The 16,945-nt window shown below is 35.5% G+C and overlaps 1 protein-coding gene across 2 annotated transcripts in view; it reads left to right on the plus strand.

Annotated features, from left to right (window-relative positions):
* The window catches only part of ACTR3 (actin related protein 3), a 57,583-nt gene extending 48,127 nt beyond the window's left edge, over positions 1 to 9,456 (plus strand). For both annotated transcript variants that reach the window (XM_060153008.1, XM_060153009.1), the window contains 4 exons: positions 2,393 to 2,485; positions 2,692 to 2,817; positions 6,252 to 6,335; positions 8,227 to 9,456. In XM_060153008.1, the coding sequence (XP_060008991.1) occupies positions 2,393 to 2,485; positions 2,692 to 2,817; positions 6,252 to 6,335; positions 8,227 to 8,322 (399 nt within the window). In that variant the 3' untranslated portion in view covers positions 8,323 to 9,456. The remainder of the gene's footprint in view (positions 1 to 2,392; positions 2,486 to 2,691; positions 2,818 to 6,251; positions 6,336 to 8,226) is intronic.
* Positions 9,457 to 16,945: the final 7,489 nt, after the last annotated feature.

Below are 16,945 nucleotides of genomic sequence, written 5' to 3' on the forward strand. Positions count from 1 at the left end.
TGAGACTCAGTATGAGCCACATTTTTATACCCACTGTATAACCCTGTTAGGGTTTCTTAACACTCATTAGCATGTTTCAGAAAATCAGATTTTGACTGCCAGTTTCTTTTCTCTTACTGTGGTAGTAGAGATCAGTAGAACCTTTGTTAGTGGTATTTTACTTTATGTAAATTAAAATATTTTCTGTCATTATGCTTCATTACTCAGGTAACATTAAATCTCTCCATTGCGTGCCCACCCTCTAAATAACTTAAAACTAATTTAAAAAATTGTAAAAACCTGACACATGCCTGATAATTATCAGTCAAGTTATGGAATCAGTTTAATGAACAAAGGAATGTTGTCTCTCCCATTAAGACAACCTAATTCTAAAAATGAGAGGCCAAGAGAGGTTGTTGGCAGCTCATTTTCTAGACAATATTTTAAATTGTGTTCATTTTAATAAAGTACACCTATTTATTTTTGACAAATTAGAGCTAGATTCTGACCTTCTATTTTAATCTAGGAAAAATCCCTTCTAGCATTTCCTTTCCAATTTTAACGACATGGCAACTTACACATATTTTTGAAAAATTTTGGTAAAATGAGATCTTTGTTTCGGAATACAAGTTAAATTCTGAGATCCAGCATTTGAAAACTTCTTTATGTTTTTCTTTTTTGTGGTTCCTCTCAGGAAATATACATCCTGATGTAGGAGGGCTATAGGCATGCATATAAAAATAAATGATGGGTAAAAAGGAAGCTTTCCCTAATATTGTTTCTCCTTGTATCAGACCTCTTTGTTATATATAAAAATTAAATTTAAAATTATTTATTATCTTTAACCTCATTCCATTTCTGTAATAGTTTAAATTGTCAAACAACTTTCCATCTCAAGCCTACCCATCTAATCAGTCTGTTAAAAAAAATATTCTGAAAAGTGTATTGTATAACGCACATGTACTTAACCACCCCAAATAAACACATAACTAATATTTTAACATTTTTCATATATTTAAGTGAAATTAACTACAGAAAGAATACCTTCCTCAGACCCTTTCCTTTCTCTACTTCCGTTTCATCCTTTCTTCCTCCTGAGGTAATCACAGTCATGAATTTAGTGTGTTTCCAGTCTGTGTTTTTAAATGTACATGTATCCGTGAGAAAAATATATTTAAAAAATTTTGCATATATGGAATCATTCAAGTTTTAAAAAATGCGTGTCACTATTTGGAAATTGTTTATTTTGACTATGAGTATATCATCCTGTGAATAACACAGTTCATTCTTGTTATTCACAGTAGATGTTATATAAAGTTGCTGTAAACACTGAATTAGTGAATGCTGAGCCACTGCTCCTAAGGGAAATGCAGAGTTAGGGTCCTGTGAGGCTCAGGCTACAACATTTTTGTCACTGAAACACGTAACCTTGTTTTATGTGTGTTTCTGTTTAAAGACACATTTTAAAATAGATATTATTGATTTATTAACATTGAGTTCAGGGTCAACAGCACTATATAATTCGTGCCTAAATGAAACTTATCTAACACTGTATTTTCTCCATAAGGCACATCACGGCCTTCTTGTGCTTTAGGAGCAGCAGACAGTACTTCACACTATCCTTGGGGGTCATTTTTAAACAGCAAAATCACTGACAAAAATGGGAAAACTGTGGCACTAAGAGATCATGAAAAGGAGACTTATTTGTAGTATAAAAGCTGAAACAAGAAGGCAGAGCGTTGCCTGGTTCCACCTGAGCTGTGAATGTGAATGTCAGCTCCAGTTTTCGCAGCTCTGCACATGCGCATGTCCATGTGAAAGCACCGCAGATACAGATTTCAGGGTTACAAATAACTTCAGCGAGTAGGCAAATTTGCAGATAACCAAATCCATGAATAATGAGGATTGACGGCACAGCATTTTATTTATTTCATACCCTGCTGGTGGACTTCTGGGTTGTTTTTACTCTTAGAAGCAAAGTTGCTATAATTTTATGCCTTTATGTAATAGCACATGTGTGGGAGTTTCTTTGGGGTTTGTTATCAGAAGTGGAGTTAGTATTGGTACATTTTAAATTTTATTAGATGTTGCCAAATTGTTCTCCAGAGTGTTTATATCAATGTATATTCTCATCAGCATTGTAAAGTGTTGCACAGATTTTTGCCAGCTCATAGTATGTTTGGCTTTACATGTTTGCTATTCTGGTGGTTATGAAATGGTATATATGATCATTATTTTAATTTGATTTCTTCTGAAATCTCTGATTTCAGTGTCTTTAATTTGAATCAGAGACCAGAATTTATGGTTTTTAGAAGTCCTTTTATTTTTGAACTGAAAGCTTTCTTAATTTTTTATTGTGATATTTAAGTCAGTAGTGGTCTAATCTCTGTCATATGTCCAATTTACTTTTCAGTTTGCTAATCCAGACTTTACTCAGCCTATCTCAGAAGTTGTAGATGAAGTAATTCAGAATTGTCCTATTGATGTCAGACGTCCTCTCTACAAGGTCAGTATTTACAGCAAAATTTTTATTCTAGGTCATACTTTTTAAAAACTTCTTTGTTTTCTCTCTTGGTGAATGTAAGTTTTAAAACACCTCTCTTCAAAGGGGTATAATAGGATTTTAGTACCGTTTCTTGTATCTTTAAAATTTTTTCTTCTTTCTCTTACATAAAAGTTGTATTTATTTATTTATTTTGTCCACTAATACAGAATATTGTCCTCTCTGGAGGTTCAACCATGTTCAGGGACTTCGGACGTCGCTTGCAAAGAGATTTGAAAAGAACTGTAGATGCCAGGCTGAAATTAAGTGAGGAATTGAGTGGTGGTAGATTGAAGGTTGGTTTTCTCAGTTATTGGTGGGAGGGTTGAGGGTGCCTTGATTATTATATTGGGAATGCAAAATGTCTGCCAACTTTCTTTTATTTAGAAAGATAAGAGGAACCTGAGGTATTCTAATGGAAAGTGGTTAATTTTATAGATTCATATTCATGATATTCTCGGTCATTCCAGTCCTCTAGGATATTACCTACATTTCTGGAAAATATTCTTGGTTATAGCCACGAGAGAGATTTTTTTGATATCTTTCTCAAACAGATAATTTATATATAGTAGATTTCTTGCATATTCCAGCAATAATATTCTTTATGGGTCCACAAAATTTTAAATACCTTTTACAGCAGGACAGCAAAGCAGAGTTGAGAGAGAGAGGCGGTTGTGTGGTCAAGCCTGCTTCCACAGACTCTAGCCTCTCTCCCATACAGCCTCATTAGTGTGAAATCAAATTGGTGGTTCAGCAAAACAACCTTTCTGTTACGTGTCCTGTAATTTTGGGCTTGCTGGCAAAAGGTCAGAATTAGCCTTAAATTCTCAGATGACTGCTGTGTGTATTTATAAGACAGAATTTCAGTAAATTTTGTTTCATTTTCGTTAAATGTGGGATATTGAAGCAAAACATTGATTCAGAGGACATGTTGCTAAGTAAAACACATTTTATTCAACTTGGAAAACTACCAAGAATGAGGGCTTCATCTGAGACTACCGCAGTCACTCAAAATTACTTAAATGTAAACTACAACACTCTTGTATTGCTGCTTGTTGAGAAACTGCATGACAGCTGACTGTTTTCAGCCCCTAAATTTTGATTATCTTAAACTTATCCCTTGGAGTACAGTAAAAAGTACTTGTTTAGTTTGTAATGACTCATTACAGATACATGAAATGACAAAAGAAATGCTGTTTTTGAAAACAATATTTCAGTAAAGTAAAAATGTTTAAAATATTTTTAAGCCTGTATATTTCTAAATAAGAAATGAGAGGGCTTCCCTGGTGGCGCAGTGGTTGAGAGTCTGCCTGCCGATGCAGGGGACATGGGTTCATGCCCCGGTCCGGGAGGATCCCACATGCCGTGGAGCGGCTGGGCCCGTGAGCCATGGCCGCTGAGCCTGCACATCCGGAGCCTGTGCTCTGCAATGGGAGAGGCAGGAAAAACCTGTATACTAGAGTACTCTGCCTCCTTCCCTTTTATTTTACTCAGTAGTCATTTTTATAGATCTTCATAACATCTTTATGTATTTGTATTTAAATCTGGCTTTATTTCTTGTCAATCCAATTTTAAATGGCAGCCAAACAGCTTTTTTTTTTAAACAAAAAAAGCCAGATCTTTTTATGACATGTAAGTTTTAAAATTTTTTATTTTGACATAATTTCATGCTTTAAAAAACTTGGAAAAATCTAGTAGAAGATTCCTATACATTGTTCTCCTAGATTCCCCAAATTTTAGCATTTTATACTAGTTTTATTATTCTGTTTTTATAAATATATGTCTATATGCAAATACACACATATACCTTTTTCTGAACTATTTGAGAATGAGTTGCAGATATGATGGCCCATTACCCCTAAATATTCTATTGTGTATTTCCTAAAAATAGACCATTACAGTTATCAACAAAATTAACCTTGATACACAATATTTTATCTAATTGTAGACCTGATTCAAATTTCTCCTATTATTGTTCTTTATAGAAAAAGGAAAAAAATACATTTACTTTATTTTTTCCTGGTCTAAGATTCTATCCAGGATCACATGTTTGAATTAGGTATCATTTCCCTTTGATCTGGAAAAAGTACTCGTGTTTTTTATCTTTTATAACCTTAATATTTTTGAAGAGTACAAGCAACTTATTTTGCAGAATCTTTCTCAGTTTGGGGTTGTCTGATGTTTTGTTATGATTAGGTTCAGATTTTGCATTTTTGGCAGTAATACCGCAGAAGTGATGTTGTATTCTTCTTAGTGCATTGTATCACTAGACACATGATATGATTTGTCCCGTATGCTAACTTTGATCACCTGGTTAAGTGTCTGTACAGTTCCTCTATTATAAAGTTATTTTTTCCTTTATATTTAATGAGGATCTTATGGGGAGATACTTTCAGACTATGTAACTATCCTGATTTTCATCCAACTCTCACCCACTGATTTTAATATCCATTTTTCTTTCCTAAAATAGTTATTACTGTGGTAGCGGCCAAATGGTATTTTGCAAATTCTGTCATTTCTTCTATGTTTTATAGTCTCACTTTACTGTAAGGAAGAGTATTTCCTTCCACCTTGTTCATTCATTCATTAAGTTATATCTATGAACTCCTGATTTCTCAGTTATTCTATACGCTGTATCATTAATATCATTGTGATATAATATCAACATATCATTACACTATTATTAATTTTGATGCTCAAATTTTGGCCAGTAGGAATCATTCAGAGGTGGTTTTTATTCCTTTTGTTGTGGCCCCAGTATTCTTCAGGTACTTCCTTATTTTCTGGAACAGCAACATATTGCAGGTTCATCTTGTACTTTCTCTTCTCCAGTCTCGTAATCAGCCATTTTGTTTCAATGCACCCTTGTTCCTTTTAGTGGAGAATGCTATTAAGAAACAAAGTTTTATGCTATACATGAAATAGATAAGCAAAAAGATTTACTGTATAGCATGGGGAACTATATTCAATATCTTATAATAACCTCTGATGTAAAATAATCTGAAAAAAAATATATGAATCACTTTGCTGTACACCTGAAACTAACACAATATTGTAAATCAACTATACTTCAATTAAAAAAAAACAACAACCAAGAATTGGACACTAGGTATATTCATTGCTACTGAGGGGTCACTGCTTCTAGGCCTTTTTGGCAGTCAGAGCTCGGATACGTGTGAGTATCCATCTATATCTAGTTGGCTCTATTTATATAAATTAAAAACTATGGATTCATACTGATAATGCAAGTTCCAGAACACCATAAGGTTCATTCTAGCCTTCTACCTTCCTATATTTGTAATGTTCTTCCCAGACAGTGAGAAACCTGGCTTCTGTTTTCTATAATACATTTGTTTGTGCTCAATCCTGGAATACATATATAGTAGTTTCAGAATTATTAATCCATACCACTGTGAGAAATAGACCCGCTAACTGGAGTTCAGTGTTTGCTTAGTTTTTATCTTAAGCCTGAGGACATAGCCATAATATTGTGTTCACAGGTTACCTGGGTTAGTTCCTTTCCCTCACTTCAGTGTGGTTATGTTTTTAGAAAAATAGTAAAATTAGGTTAATTTGTTTTTGTTGTATTCTGTTTTGCCATGTGTACCCCTCCCCCCGCATCTTTTAAAGTTTTATTTACTTATTTTTGAGTATGTACATCTAAGGTTAAATGATACAGAAATTGTTGTATGAATTTACCATTGAACTGATCTTACTATGTCTCTTATAGCCAAAACCTATTGATGTACAAGTCATTACACACCACATGCAGCGATACGCAGTTTGGTTTGGAGGATCCATGCTGGCTTCCACAGTAAGTGAGATGAAGCTTACTTTAAAATTTGATTTTTTTTTTAAGGTAAAAGAATTTATCAGTACTTATACAATTTAAAAGAACAAGAGGAATTTCTTAAATTTTTATATAATATTGTTCAGGGAAGTGATCGAATAGAAATGTAAACAGTATTTTAAAAAGTGGAATTCATTAGGATTTATTTTCTTTTTGTTTGTTTGTTTTTTTAGAGTGAGCCTTTAAAGTTTTAAAATTTATCTGTAGGGAAAAATTTTTTAACCCTGTGGTAATACAGATATCAGAAGGTCGTTGTTTTTTCTGTGCAAATATTTAAAAGCATTAAGAGTTATGTTTCATCACACAGGAAGTATGATGTTCTAAACTGAATAAAGGGAATTACTAAGATCCCTCTCCCCAAACCAAAACATCTTAAAACCCCTTTAAAAGATATTTTAACATTGTTAGCCTACTAAATAATGGTGCTTTATCCTGTAGTGCACAGAGTATTAAATAAAATGTAAGAACTTTTATCTGAATTATTGAAAACTATACAACCTTGGATTGAAAACCATTTAAAAATAAGAGGTAAAAGTTATTTTCTTCCTTAATTTGAATTGTCTTCAGTTGTGCCGTATAAGCTAGTTGAGTGTGTAATTTTGCCCTTTGAGAACCCTCCTGCACTGTTGGTGGGAATGTAAATTGATACAGCCACTATGGAGAACAGTATGGAGGTTCCTTAAAAAACTAAAAATAGAACTACCATGTGACCCAGCAATCCCACTACTGGGCATATACCCTGAGAAAACCATAATTCAAAAGGACACATGTACCACAGTGTTCATTGCAGCACTATTTACGATAGCCAGGTCATGGAAGCACCCTAAATGTCCACTGAAAGATGAATGGATAAAGAAGATGTGGCACATATATACCATGGAATATTACTCAGCCATAAAAAGGAACAAAACTGAGTTATTTGTAATGAGGTGGATGGACCTAGAGTCTGTCATACAGAGCGAAATAAGTCAGAAAAGAGAAAAACAAATACCAGATGCTAATGCACATATATGGAATATAAAAATAATGTTACTGATGAACCTAGTGGCAAAGCAGGAATAAAGATGCAAAAGTAGAGAAGAGACTTGAGGACACAGAGGGGGAAGGGGAAGGTGGGATGAAGTGAGAGAGTAGCATTGACATACACACTACCAAATGTAAAATAGATAGCTAGTGCGAAGCTGCTGCATAGCACAGGGAGCAGTTCAATGCTTTGTGACCACCTAGAGTGATGGGATAGGGAGGGTGGGAGGGAGGCTCAAGAGGAAGGGGATATGGGGATATATGTATATGTATAGCTGATTCACTTTGTTATACAGCAGCAACTAACACAACATTGTAAATCAGTAATACTCCAATAAAGATATAAAAAGAAAAAAAAAACTTTGCCCTTTGAGAAATGAGATAACAGAGCATGGAACAGTCTGTCCATACCAGACCATGAGTGAGGAAAACAGGTTAATCTAGAAGTTTTTGTAGCATGACTAGGAGTAGTTTATCTGTAATTTAGATTAATGCTGCTGCTTTTCTTGATTCACTGTGCAATGTGGGAAAGCCTCAACAGAATGGTCTGAGCATTTGAGATTCAACCTTCCATTCCTCAGAATTTCAAAATCCCAGGAGAGAAACAGGTGTTGAGGAGGGGGATGGAGGGACTCGAGTTAAATGCTCCTTTTCAGTTTTGGTTATAGACTTAAAGCTGATTTTGAGTCATCGTTGCTAGAATTTCTAAGCTTTGTTCAAGTACCATGAATGGACTAATAATAAACATTTTAGATTTAACAAATCTATTTTAAAGCATGTGGAAAAGTGGTAAATTTTTGACCTTTACAAAAATATATGCTTTTATTTGCAGCCTGAGTTCTACCAAGTATGCCACACCAAAAAGGATTATGAAGAAATTGGACCTAGCATTTGTCGTCACAATCCAGTGTTTGGAGTCATGTCGTAAAATTGGCTTCATAGTTATTGGGGTTAGGGAGGTGGGGAAGAAATAATCTTTCTGATAACCTGTTTTGTCTGGATGGCTGGTTTTGAGGTTGTAAACCTGACTTGAAATAATAAGACCAAACATAATTATACAGGAATATTTTAATAAGTATATCAACATGTGAATGTAGAGGAGAGCCAAAATGATTAAGTGTTTTTCTTTAGATTGAATATTTGAATCTTAACGTGTAACAAAAAGAAGTGGGTTTTAGTTCTTTCTGTGCCCTGCTATTTTGTATATTATTGAATTATCCAAGATTTGATGGGATTTATCGGTATGTAGATAGCTCTATAATGCTTGAATTGTACACTCTGAAGTGTGCAATGCAAGAGCTTGTTTATATTTCATACTTTTTATACTTTGAGGAAAAAAAGTCAAAGAAAAACTAGTATTTGAGGGAAAAAAAATGACCAAGTAAAGGATAAATACAAAAAATAGCCTGTGAGACTTGGCATACACACACACTCATGGGATTCCAGTTATTAGGAAGTGCTTCCGTACCCTATGCCCCCCAGTGGTTTTCTTTGCAAGTGCTTTTGGAACTAAGAAGCTAGTATCTTGGATTAACTGATGCCTGCTAGTGCTTTCTGATTACTTGCATTCTGTTTCTCGCTTTAAAGGAAAAGTAAAGACAAGACTGTTGGACCAGTATTGCAGTTCTGCAGTGTCATTTCTTATTAAAAAATGAATAATTTGATTACCCAAATTGGTATATTTAAAGCCTAACACCATTCTAATAAAGGCACAAATTTCTTTTTAATACTTGTTTCAAGCTCTTTAATCTCTTTATAAGTTAACTAATAAATCTATTTTCTTCAAACCTCTGCAGTAGTTCTTGAAAAATCACAACAGTTGGTTAGCAAGCTGACTTTTTTATGTGCTCTAAACAAATAATTGTGAACTTTTAATATGTTGAGTGCTTTCATTTTGATAACTGGATCTCCATTTGATATTTTCATTTGTATAACTCATTTGCAGTCTGAAAGTTTTTTTAGTGCCAGTCCCTGACATATCATGGAAAGTTAATTTTCATTGCATTTTAAAATATCTGGATCATGAAGAACAAGTGATGAAAATAAATTAAAACTGAATTACCTTTTCTGTTTTTTTTTAGAAGCAGTGTCATTCTACTTTGTGTTTATATATTTACATACTTTTTTATTTCTGTTGAGATAGGATTCATTGAAATCTCTATAATGTATATGGTAGAAAATTTCTTATGAACTTGAAATTTTATGTTATTTATAGAAGACTAAAATGGGAGATGTTTTATAGGATTTTAGAACTTAAGCAGTAATACCAGTGAACACTTGAACTTCATTATCCGTGAAAATAACACACAGGGTTAATATATATACCTCTGTCCAAAAGTTGAACAATTTAATTGTTTTTGTTGTTTGTTTTTAATATAAAGTTAGAATTGGGGAGTAAACATTAGTTTTTATTTAGAGTGAATCTGGACATTTAAAATTATATTAATCATTTATGTGACTCTTAACCCTTTGAGTGGGGGAGTCAAGAACATACTGTGTGTCTTGTAGTGGTGATAGTATCAGGGTCACAGGTCTTCTTTTACTTGAAAAAGTATTTCATGAATGTTGTAAAAAAAAAAAAAACTGTTCAAACAGTACCAAAGAGTACATAGTGAAAGTAGATTTCTTTCCTACACTAGCCTGTCTCATTTTCTCATCATTACACTGTTAGAATGTCTTACGTGTCCTTGTAATTTTCTGTGCATATAGAAATGACTATAGCTCCCTTATTTAACACAAATAGGAGCTTACTGTATATGCTGTTTTGCACTTTGCTTTTCCAAAGATCTTTTTTTTTTTTTTTTGTGGTACGCGGGCCTCTCACTGTTGTGGCCTCTCCCGTTGCGGAGCACAGGCTCCGGACGCGCAGGCTCAATGGCCATGGCTCACGGGCCTAGCCGCTCCGCAGTGTGTGGGATCTTCCCGGACCGGGGCACGAACCCGTGTCCCCTGCATCGGCAGTCGGACTCTCAACCACTGCGCCACCAGGGAAGCCCTCAAAGATCTTTTGATACAGAACTAAATTGATAAGCATTGAAGAATTCATCCTCCTGGCCCAGCAAAGTATTATTAGTATTGTTATAAATGTCTTTTCCATCTAGGATGGTTGAATAGTAAATAAGCAAGCTTGAAAGACATGTTTACAAAGCTGCAGATTACAGTCTCATGCATACTTTAATAAAGATGTTCTTAACTTTGATATGAAAATGTGAAGGTCAGAAATTTTGCTTTAAGCTTAAACTTATTTGGGGAAACAAGAAGACTCTAAACTTTTCCTGTATGTTTCCTGATGTATAATATGATAGAAACAGTGCTATTTATTTCTTTACATCTCTCCTGTCATTATATATCATTTCTTCTATATATAGCACCTTTGGTTATATATGTGTAGAGGTTGGCCAAGTGAATTAAAATCTGTAACACCGATTTGATGTCAGACTGCATGAGTGTGCTACATTGGAAGAACACTAGACTGAGGGCCTGAGGTGGAAATTTTTATTCTGGTTCTACAAATTGATAATACAATTCCTCCAGCTTTTTTTGTTGTTATTGTTAAAACATGAAAAATATATTTGTATAATCATGGACATATTGTTTGAACTTTCTGGACCTTAATTCAATTTATAATATAAACGTAGTAGTGTTATCTGGATTTAACAGTGCAGTTTTTATGAGTTGTGAGAATATAACCTAGCCTTTTCAATTAATTCATGTGTGGTAGTAAAGATGTCATCGAAGGTCTCCTTTCTAATAGGCAGGGCTTTGATCAATTGGGAAATATTAATGGACAGAAGTAAAGTAGATGGTGGCTATCTAACCTGATGCCTACTCTTTAGTGAGTGCAGCTTCACCCTTAAACATGAGTAAATGGTGTAGACTGCCAGTTATCGCCCTCTTCATTCGGGTCCCTCAATACAATTCTTTGGTTTGTTTTCAAAGCTACTTTAACAGATGGAAATAAATTGTTCCTGCAGTTTCTAGAAATATCTTCAGAAATAATAAAATGAACTATAGGGATAATAGGCTATTATGTTCTTTATTCTTTCCTTAATTTCTAGAGAAGTCCTAGAGAATATATCTATATAAATAGAAACTTTATTCTTTGAGATAACCCTAAAGGCGGTACCAGAGTACTTGTAACAATATTGAGGAAATTATTTGTCATGTAAAAAGGTTATTTGTATCATTGTAGAGAGTGCTGTTGTTTCTTTAAATGCTGGACTGATCTGTCAGTAATAAAGTCCAGTGTATTCTGATTTTCTTGCCAGCCCAGCTCTGACTCCTGTGACCCTGTACTCCCTGTTGTTTTGTAATTCATCATCAATAGACTTGAGTACCTTGGATAGCCCTATGCAGTCTCATCTTTTAACTGTTAGCACCCAGAATCCCAGCTTAGGTTAAATGGGCACTAAATATATTAGCTAACATACTCACAAACCAAAATATGTGCAAACTCTAGGGGTGAAACATTCTCCCATTCAGTATTGGAATCCTGTGTTTTAGAACATATTTCTGTGTAATACCACTTAGTCTGTATAGTTGACCAAGGACAGAGTTGTTAGCGAGAAATTATGAAGAACTTTCACAGCAAGTTCTGAAAATAAGTACTTTATTTTTGTAATTAGGTCCATACCACACCTAAATTGACCTTAAACAAGAATGTCTAGATTCTGCTTGTGAGTATGGAAAGTTTTTTTTTTTTTTTTTTTTGTGGTACGCGGGCCTCTCACTGTTGTGGCCTCTCCCGTTGCGGAGCACAGGCTCCATAAGCGCAGGCTCAGCGGCCATGGCTCACGAGCCCAGCCGCTCCGCGGCACGCGGGATCCTCCCGGACCGGGGCACGAACGCGTGTCCCCTGCATCGGCAGGCGGACTCTCAACCACCGCGCCACCAGGGAAGCCCTGTGAGTATGGAAAGTTTTTAGACTTCAGTGGAAAAGGATTTCTGTTACTCATTGTTAATAACTCCTTAATACTGTAACATGTTCATGCCTCTTCCACATAATTTGTTTTTCAGCATACCGGAACTTTCGTTATAACCTGCTTGGTCCTGATAAAATCTTAACAAAAACAAGTTAAAATATGTGGTTGTCTTTGGTATTCTCCATGCTATAACCCAGTTTAATTGATGCATTTGGGACCTGGAGTTGAAATAACACCTACTGGAATTCAGAATTGCATTAACATTGCTCCAGTGGTCACAGGAACAGAAAAAAAAAGAAAAATAGAATGAATGATTTAGAAAAAAATGGTAACTTGGGGGGAAAAAAACCCTGAAAGAAGAAAATAAGGAAATTAAGAATTAAGAAGAAGAAAGGTATTTTTCTGTCATTTTGATTTAGCAAATAATTATTCTTTACTGTTTTCCAGTGTTTCTTCACTTTTGGTGACTTTTATATATTACATTAAAACTAAGATGCTGAGTCAAAATAGTTTCAGTTTTATTCAAACACTACAACTCATTTATACTACCTATATAGTGCATCAAGTCTGGGGCTTCTAATCCCAGAGGCGTTTCTTGACTACATACTATGGTTCAAGCACTGCATGAAGATGAATAAAACGTTATGTCCTGAGCTTAGACGCTAATGCATTAGTAAGGATGCTCTCAGAGGAATGAGGAATATTTTGCCCAGAGTTTTAAGAGACATCATCCTAGCTTAGAATTTCTTTTCATAAAGATGGTGGTGGTGGTAGTACTGGTTTTTAGGAAAAAATAACTCAGCTAGGTAAAGGTGAAAGTTATAAAGTGTGGCTACGGTTTAAAATTATTATTTTGTGTGCGCCTGAAATTCTTTATTTTTGATGTTACCCAATAATAGTCAAAGTAATTGCACAGTAGGGTCTGTCTTATTCATTTGATATTTTTAGTGCCTTACATATTTCCTGGCACATTGTAGTGGTTAGGTAAATGTGTTCGATAGATGAGTGAATAAAATCCATTTTTCACTTTGAAATTAAAACTTTGAATTACTTGAGTATACAACTTTTTTCCTTTAAAATTATCTATATCATAAAACTAAGGCTAAATTTTTGCCTTAAAACAGTGACATTTTACATAAAACAGTGGGGAATTATTTAAGTGATTGTAAATTTTCTGAAGTAGGTCTTCAATAATTCCTTAACTAGGTCTTTGATCATTTTGAAATCTCCATGGTGTAAATAAATGGCCAGTGTCTCTAAATCATAGCATTGTACAAGGCTAATTGAAATGCCCTGAAATGTTTTGTAACATTCGATGTCAACGGTAGAAACACTACTGATTCCTAGCTCTGGTTTTTTATTGATCAATTTTGATTCTTTTGTCCAAATCCCATTTTAAACCAATTAATTTAGAGGTGATGACTTCAAAATTGCCTCCATTTTCAATGAATAAGAGTCAGTGTTGTGGTAGATTGTTAATCTCTTGGAGGTTTATTAGAAAGTTGATACTGGAATTAGAACCATACATTCTTTCTCCTATTGGATGTCCATGGTATCTTTCCCAAGCAAATGCTTAAGAATCCACTGTTTAGAGGGTTGGGCAATAAGAAAATCGGAGACTTGTGTTTTGGTGCCATAATGCTTAGCTGGGATGTCATGTACGGTCATGAGATGGTGGAAGTACTTCACAGGGCAGTTTCTACTGAAATACTACTGGTCTTTCCTGAGACCTTGAAAGAAGGATAAGATTTTGGTAGATGGAGAATAGGTGGGGAAGATGTTTTGGTTATGGAAGCAATGGCCTGTGTGACAGTTAGTAGTTGGGGAGGGTCAGCATGTTGTGAATGTGGACAGGTTTGAAGAGTGGGGCGTAAGATGGGAAGATGTTTGCCACCCTCAGACATTGAGAGACTTGAAAATTGATGCCTTTAAGGTTGAGATCACACACGCACACAATTGACATCAGTAACATTGTGGAATCTTCAGAGTTTGGTCTAGTTCAGCTCACATTTTACAGATGAGGGAACACACTATGTGAGGCCGCTTAAGTACTTAGTGGCTGAATAGGACTCGTTGGTGATGATTGTTTTTATGTTTTGTTTATACTGAACAGCATATGGTTTATTAATTTTTGTTTTTCAGAATTTACTTGGCAGCTTGCTTAGCCTCTCAGACCCATCCTGTTGGGAGAGCTTATATCAGCATTATTGTGCTAGATGCCGCTGACGAGAGGGAGGTATCAAATGACCTAAATATGTGTCTACCAAGTTATGCATGATGCCCATAGTTACCAGGCTGAAGGGCTGAATGAATAGCAAGAGCCTAACACTCAGCAAGTCTATTCGAGGCTGAATTGGATGTTATGAGGCAATGATGTTTAAAAAGAAAGAAAGTAAAGGACACTTCATATACAGAACAACCATTGGAACCTTAAACTGTCCTGATCTAGGCCAAGTGGCATATTTGAGCTCTTACACATTTTGGCCATGTGCCTCTAAGTTCGTGCTAAATTTATGTACCATATTTCCGCTCTCACTGATGCTGAAATTTAAATTTGTCAGTGATGTAACTGGATTTTTGCGAATTAGAAAGTACCTCAACGGGTTTTAAAAACTGGGAAAGCGTTTTTAGGCTACAAGTAAAAGTGAAGTTTGTGATATTGTTATGAAATACAATTCTTGGCATGTGGGAAGTCCTCAAATATTTCTTGAAGAATGATCTGGATCAAAAAGGACTTGTGGAAATGGTATTTTTGATCCTGCCACTGTTTTGATTCAGTAATTAAAAAGAATACTTATGGTGCAGGCAGGGTGATGTCTGTTTTAAAAATAGGTCACATATGTGGCACAAATTAAAATTCTATTTACACATCCATTTATAGCTGTCTTTAACTACATCCCTTGCAAGATAGGCCATTGAAAAAGTGGTTCAACCCTTAATATGTATGTATATTTTAATAACTTCAAGATCAAGGATCTGCTAATGAGCTCACGTTTGGATTACATTTGAGTTGTATGTCTGAATTCACCTGCCACTGATACATCTCAAAAGAAGTACGTTTATTTGATCTGAGCAGTACTGTCTTTTCCTATTTCTCTTTCTTCACCTTTATAAAATGGAAGTTGCAACTCTGGACATTATTCCTTAGGGCACTGGAAGGATGCATTAAATGATTTTAAGTACTCTTCCCCTCCATCCCCCCACCCCCACAAGGAGAAAAATACGGCTTCTTAAACCCCAAGTAGAAGACTGTGTTCAATCGTTAGCATTTTAGTATTCTTGAAATTGAAGTAACTAACTTGCTTTTGACCTATTTCACAAAGAAGACAAATGACTTTTTCAGACACTTAACAAGAGATGGAAGGAGTGGGGTGGCTTTTGAGTTTAGTCTTTCAGTCCATCCACTAGGTGTCTCTCTTTTCTCCATTCATAAATGAATATATTTCAATTAGATTTGCTGCTGTCAAGAACAATTTGGATCTGGGTTATAGGAACAACACATTTCACTTTCCCATTTAAAGGATGCCATCCTCAGCAATATACCTTTGACTTCAGTAAAAACGAAATGTTCCTTAGGCTGTTTCAGTAATGCACAGTGTGATTTATTCTGCAGTATCAGTTAACATTCTCTACGCTAAATACTGTTCAAGATGCAGGAGCATTATAGCAAAACAGAAATGGTGTTCTTTTCTGAGACTTTAAGGGGAGGCTTTGTACAGTTTCTCTTTAGTGATATAGATCATTGGAAAGATGCCAAGTTAATTGCAAAGTCGACAAAAATAAGATCAGTGTCATCTCAAGTTACAAAGACATGATTTGATAATTGTCTTTAATTCATGCAGATTTGCGACACCCATCAACTTAAGTTCCACATTTGTCTAAGGTTTATAAAGGGTAAATGAAGGTTTCTTACCCAGAAAAAAGTTCAGAACTACGTCCATTTTGCAACATGTGATCAAGAGCTCCTTGAATGGTGTGTTTTACATATCAAACTGAACCTTAGCTGACAGCGTGGATTGGTTTGGCCAGTTGCTCTTTGTATTTTAGCATAGAATTAACCATAGGTGTCCTGATTCTGAGATACTTGAGCTTTGGCTTCGGAGAGGATTGTGTTTTCGTTTTTATATTCCAGAGTATATTTATTTAGGATATATATACCCTCTTCTGTTCTATAATTTAAATTGGTTATTTCCCACAGAAAATCTCAACTTTTTTTTTTTTTTTTTTTTTTTACGGTATGCGGGCCTCTCACTGTTGTGGCCTCTCCCGCTGCGGAGCACAGGCTCCAGACGCGCAGGCTCAGCGGCCATGGCTCACGGGCCCAGCCGCTCCGCGGCATGTGGGATCCTCCCGGACCGGGGCACGAACCCGCGTCCCCTGCATCGGCAGGCAGACCCTCAACCACTGTGCCACCAGGGAAGCCCCGCTATTTCTTGATAATCAAATTCAGTTCAAAGAATATTTTTGAGCCTCCATCACGTAGGAGGCACTGTGCTAGGACCTTGGTGGGGATACAGGGCACTCACTTCGCAGTTACAGCTTAACTTGGAGACAGCCCTGAACATTACTAACGAAATGCAGCACAGTGTGTGTTTCAGGTTGTAATGGGGGCCGAGAAAGCAAAAATTA

This window comes from Lagenorhynchus albirostris, chromosome 6 (assembly GCF_949774975.1).
Source record: "Lagenorhynchus albirostris chromosome 6, mLagAlb1.1, whole genome shotgun sequence".
Taxonomy (NCBI): Eukaryota; Metazoa; Chordata; class Mammalia; order Artiodactyla; family Delphinidae; genus Lagenorhynchus; species Lagenorhynchus albirostris.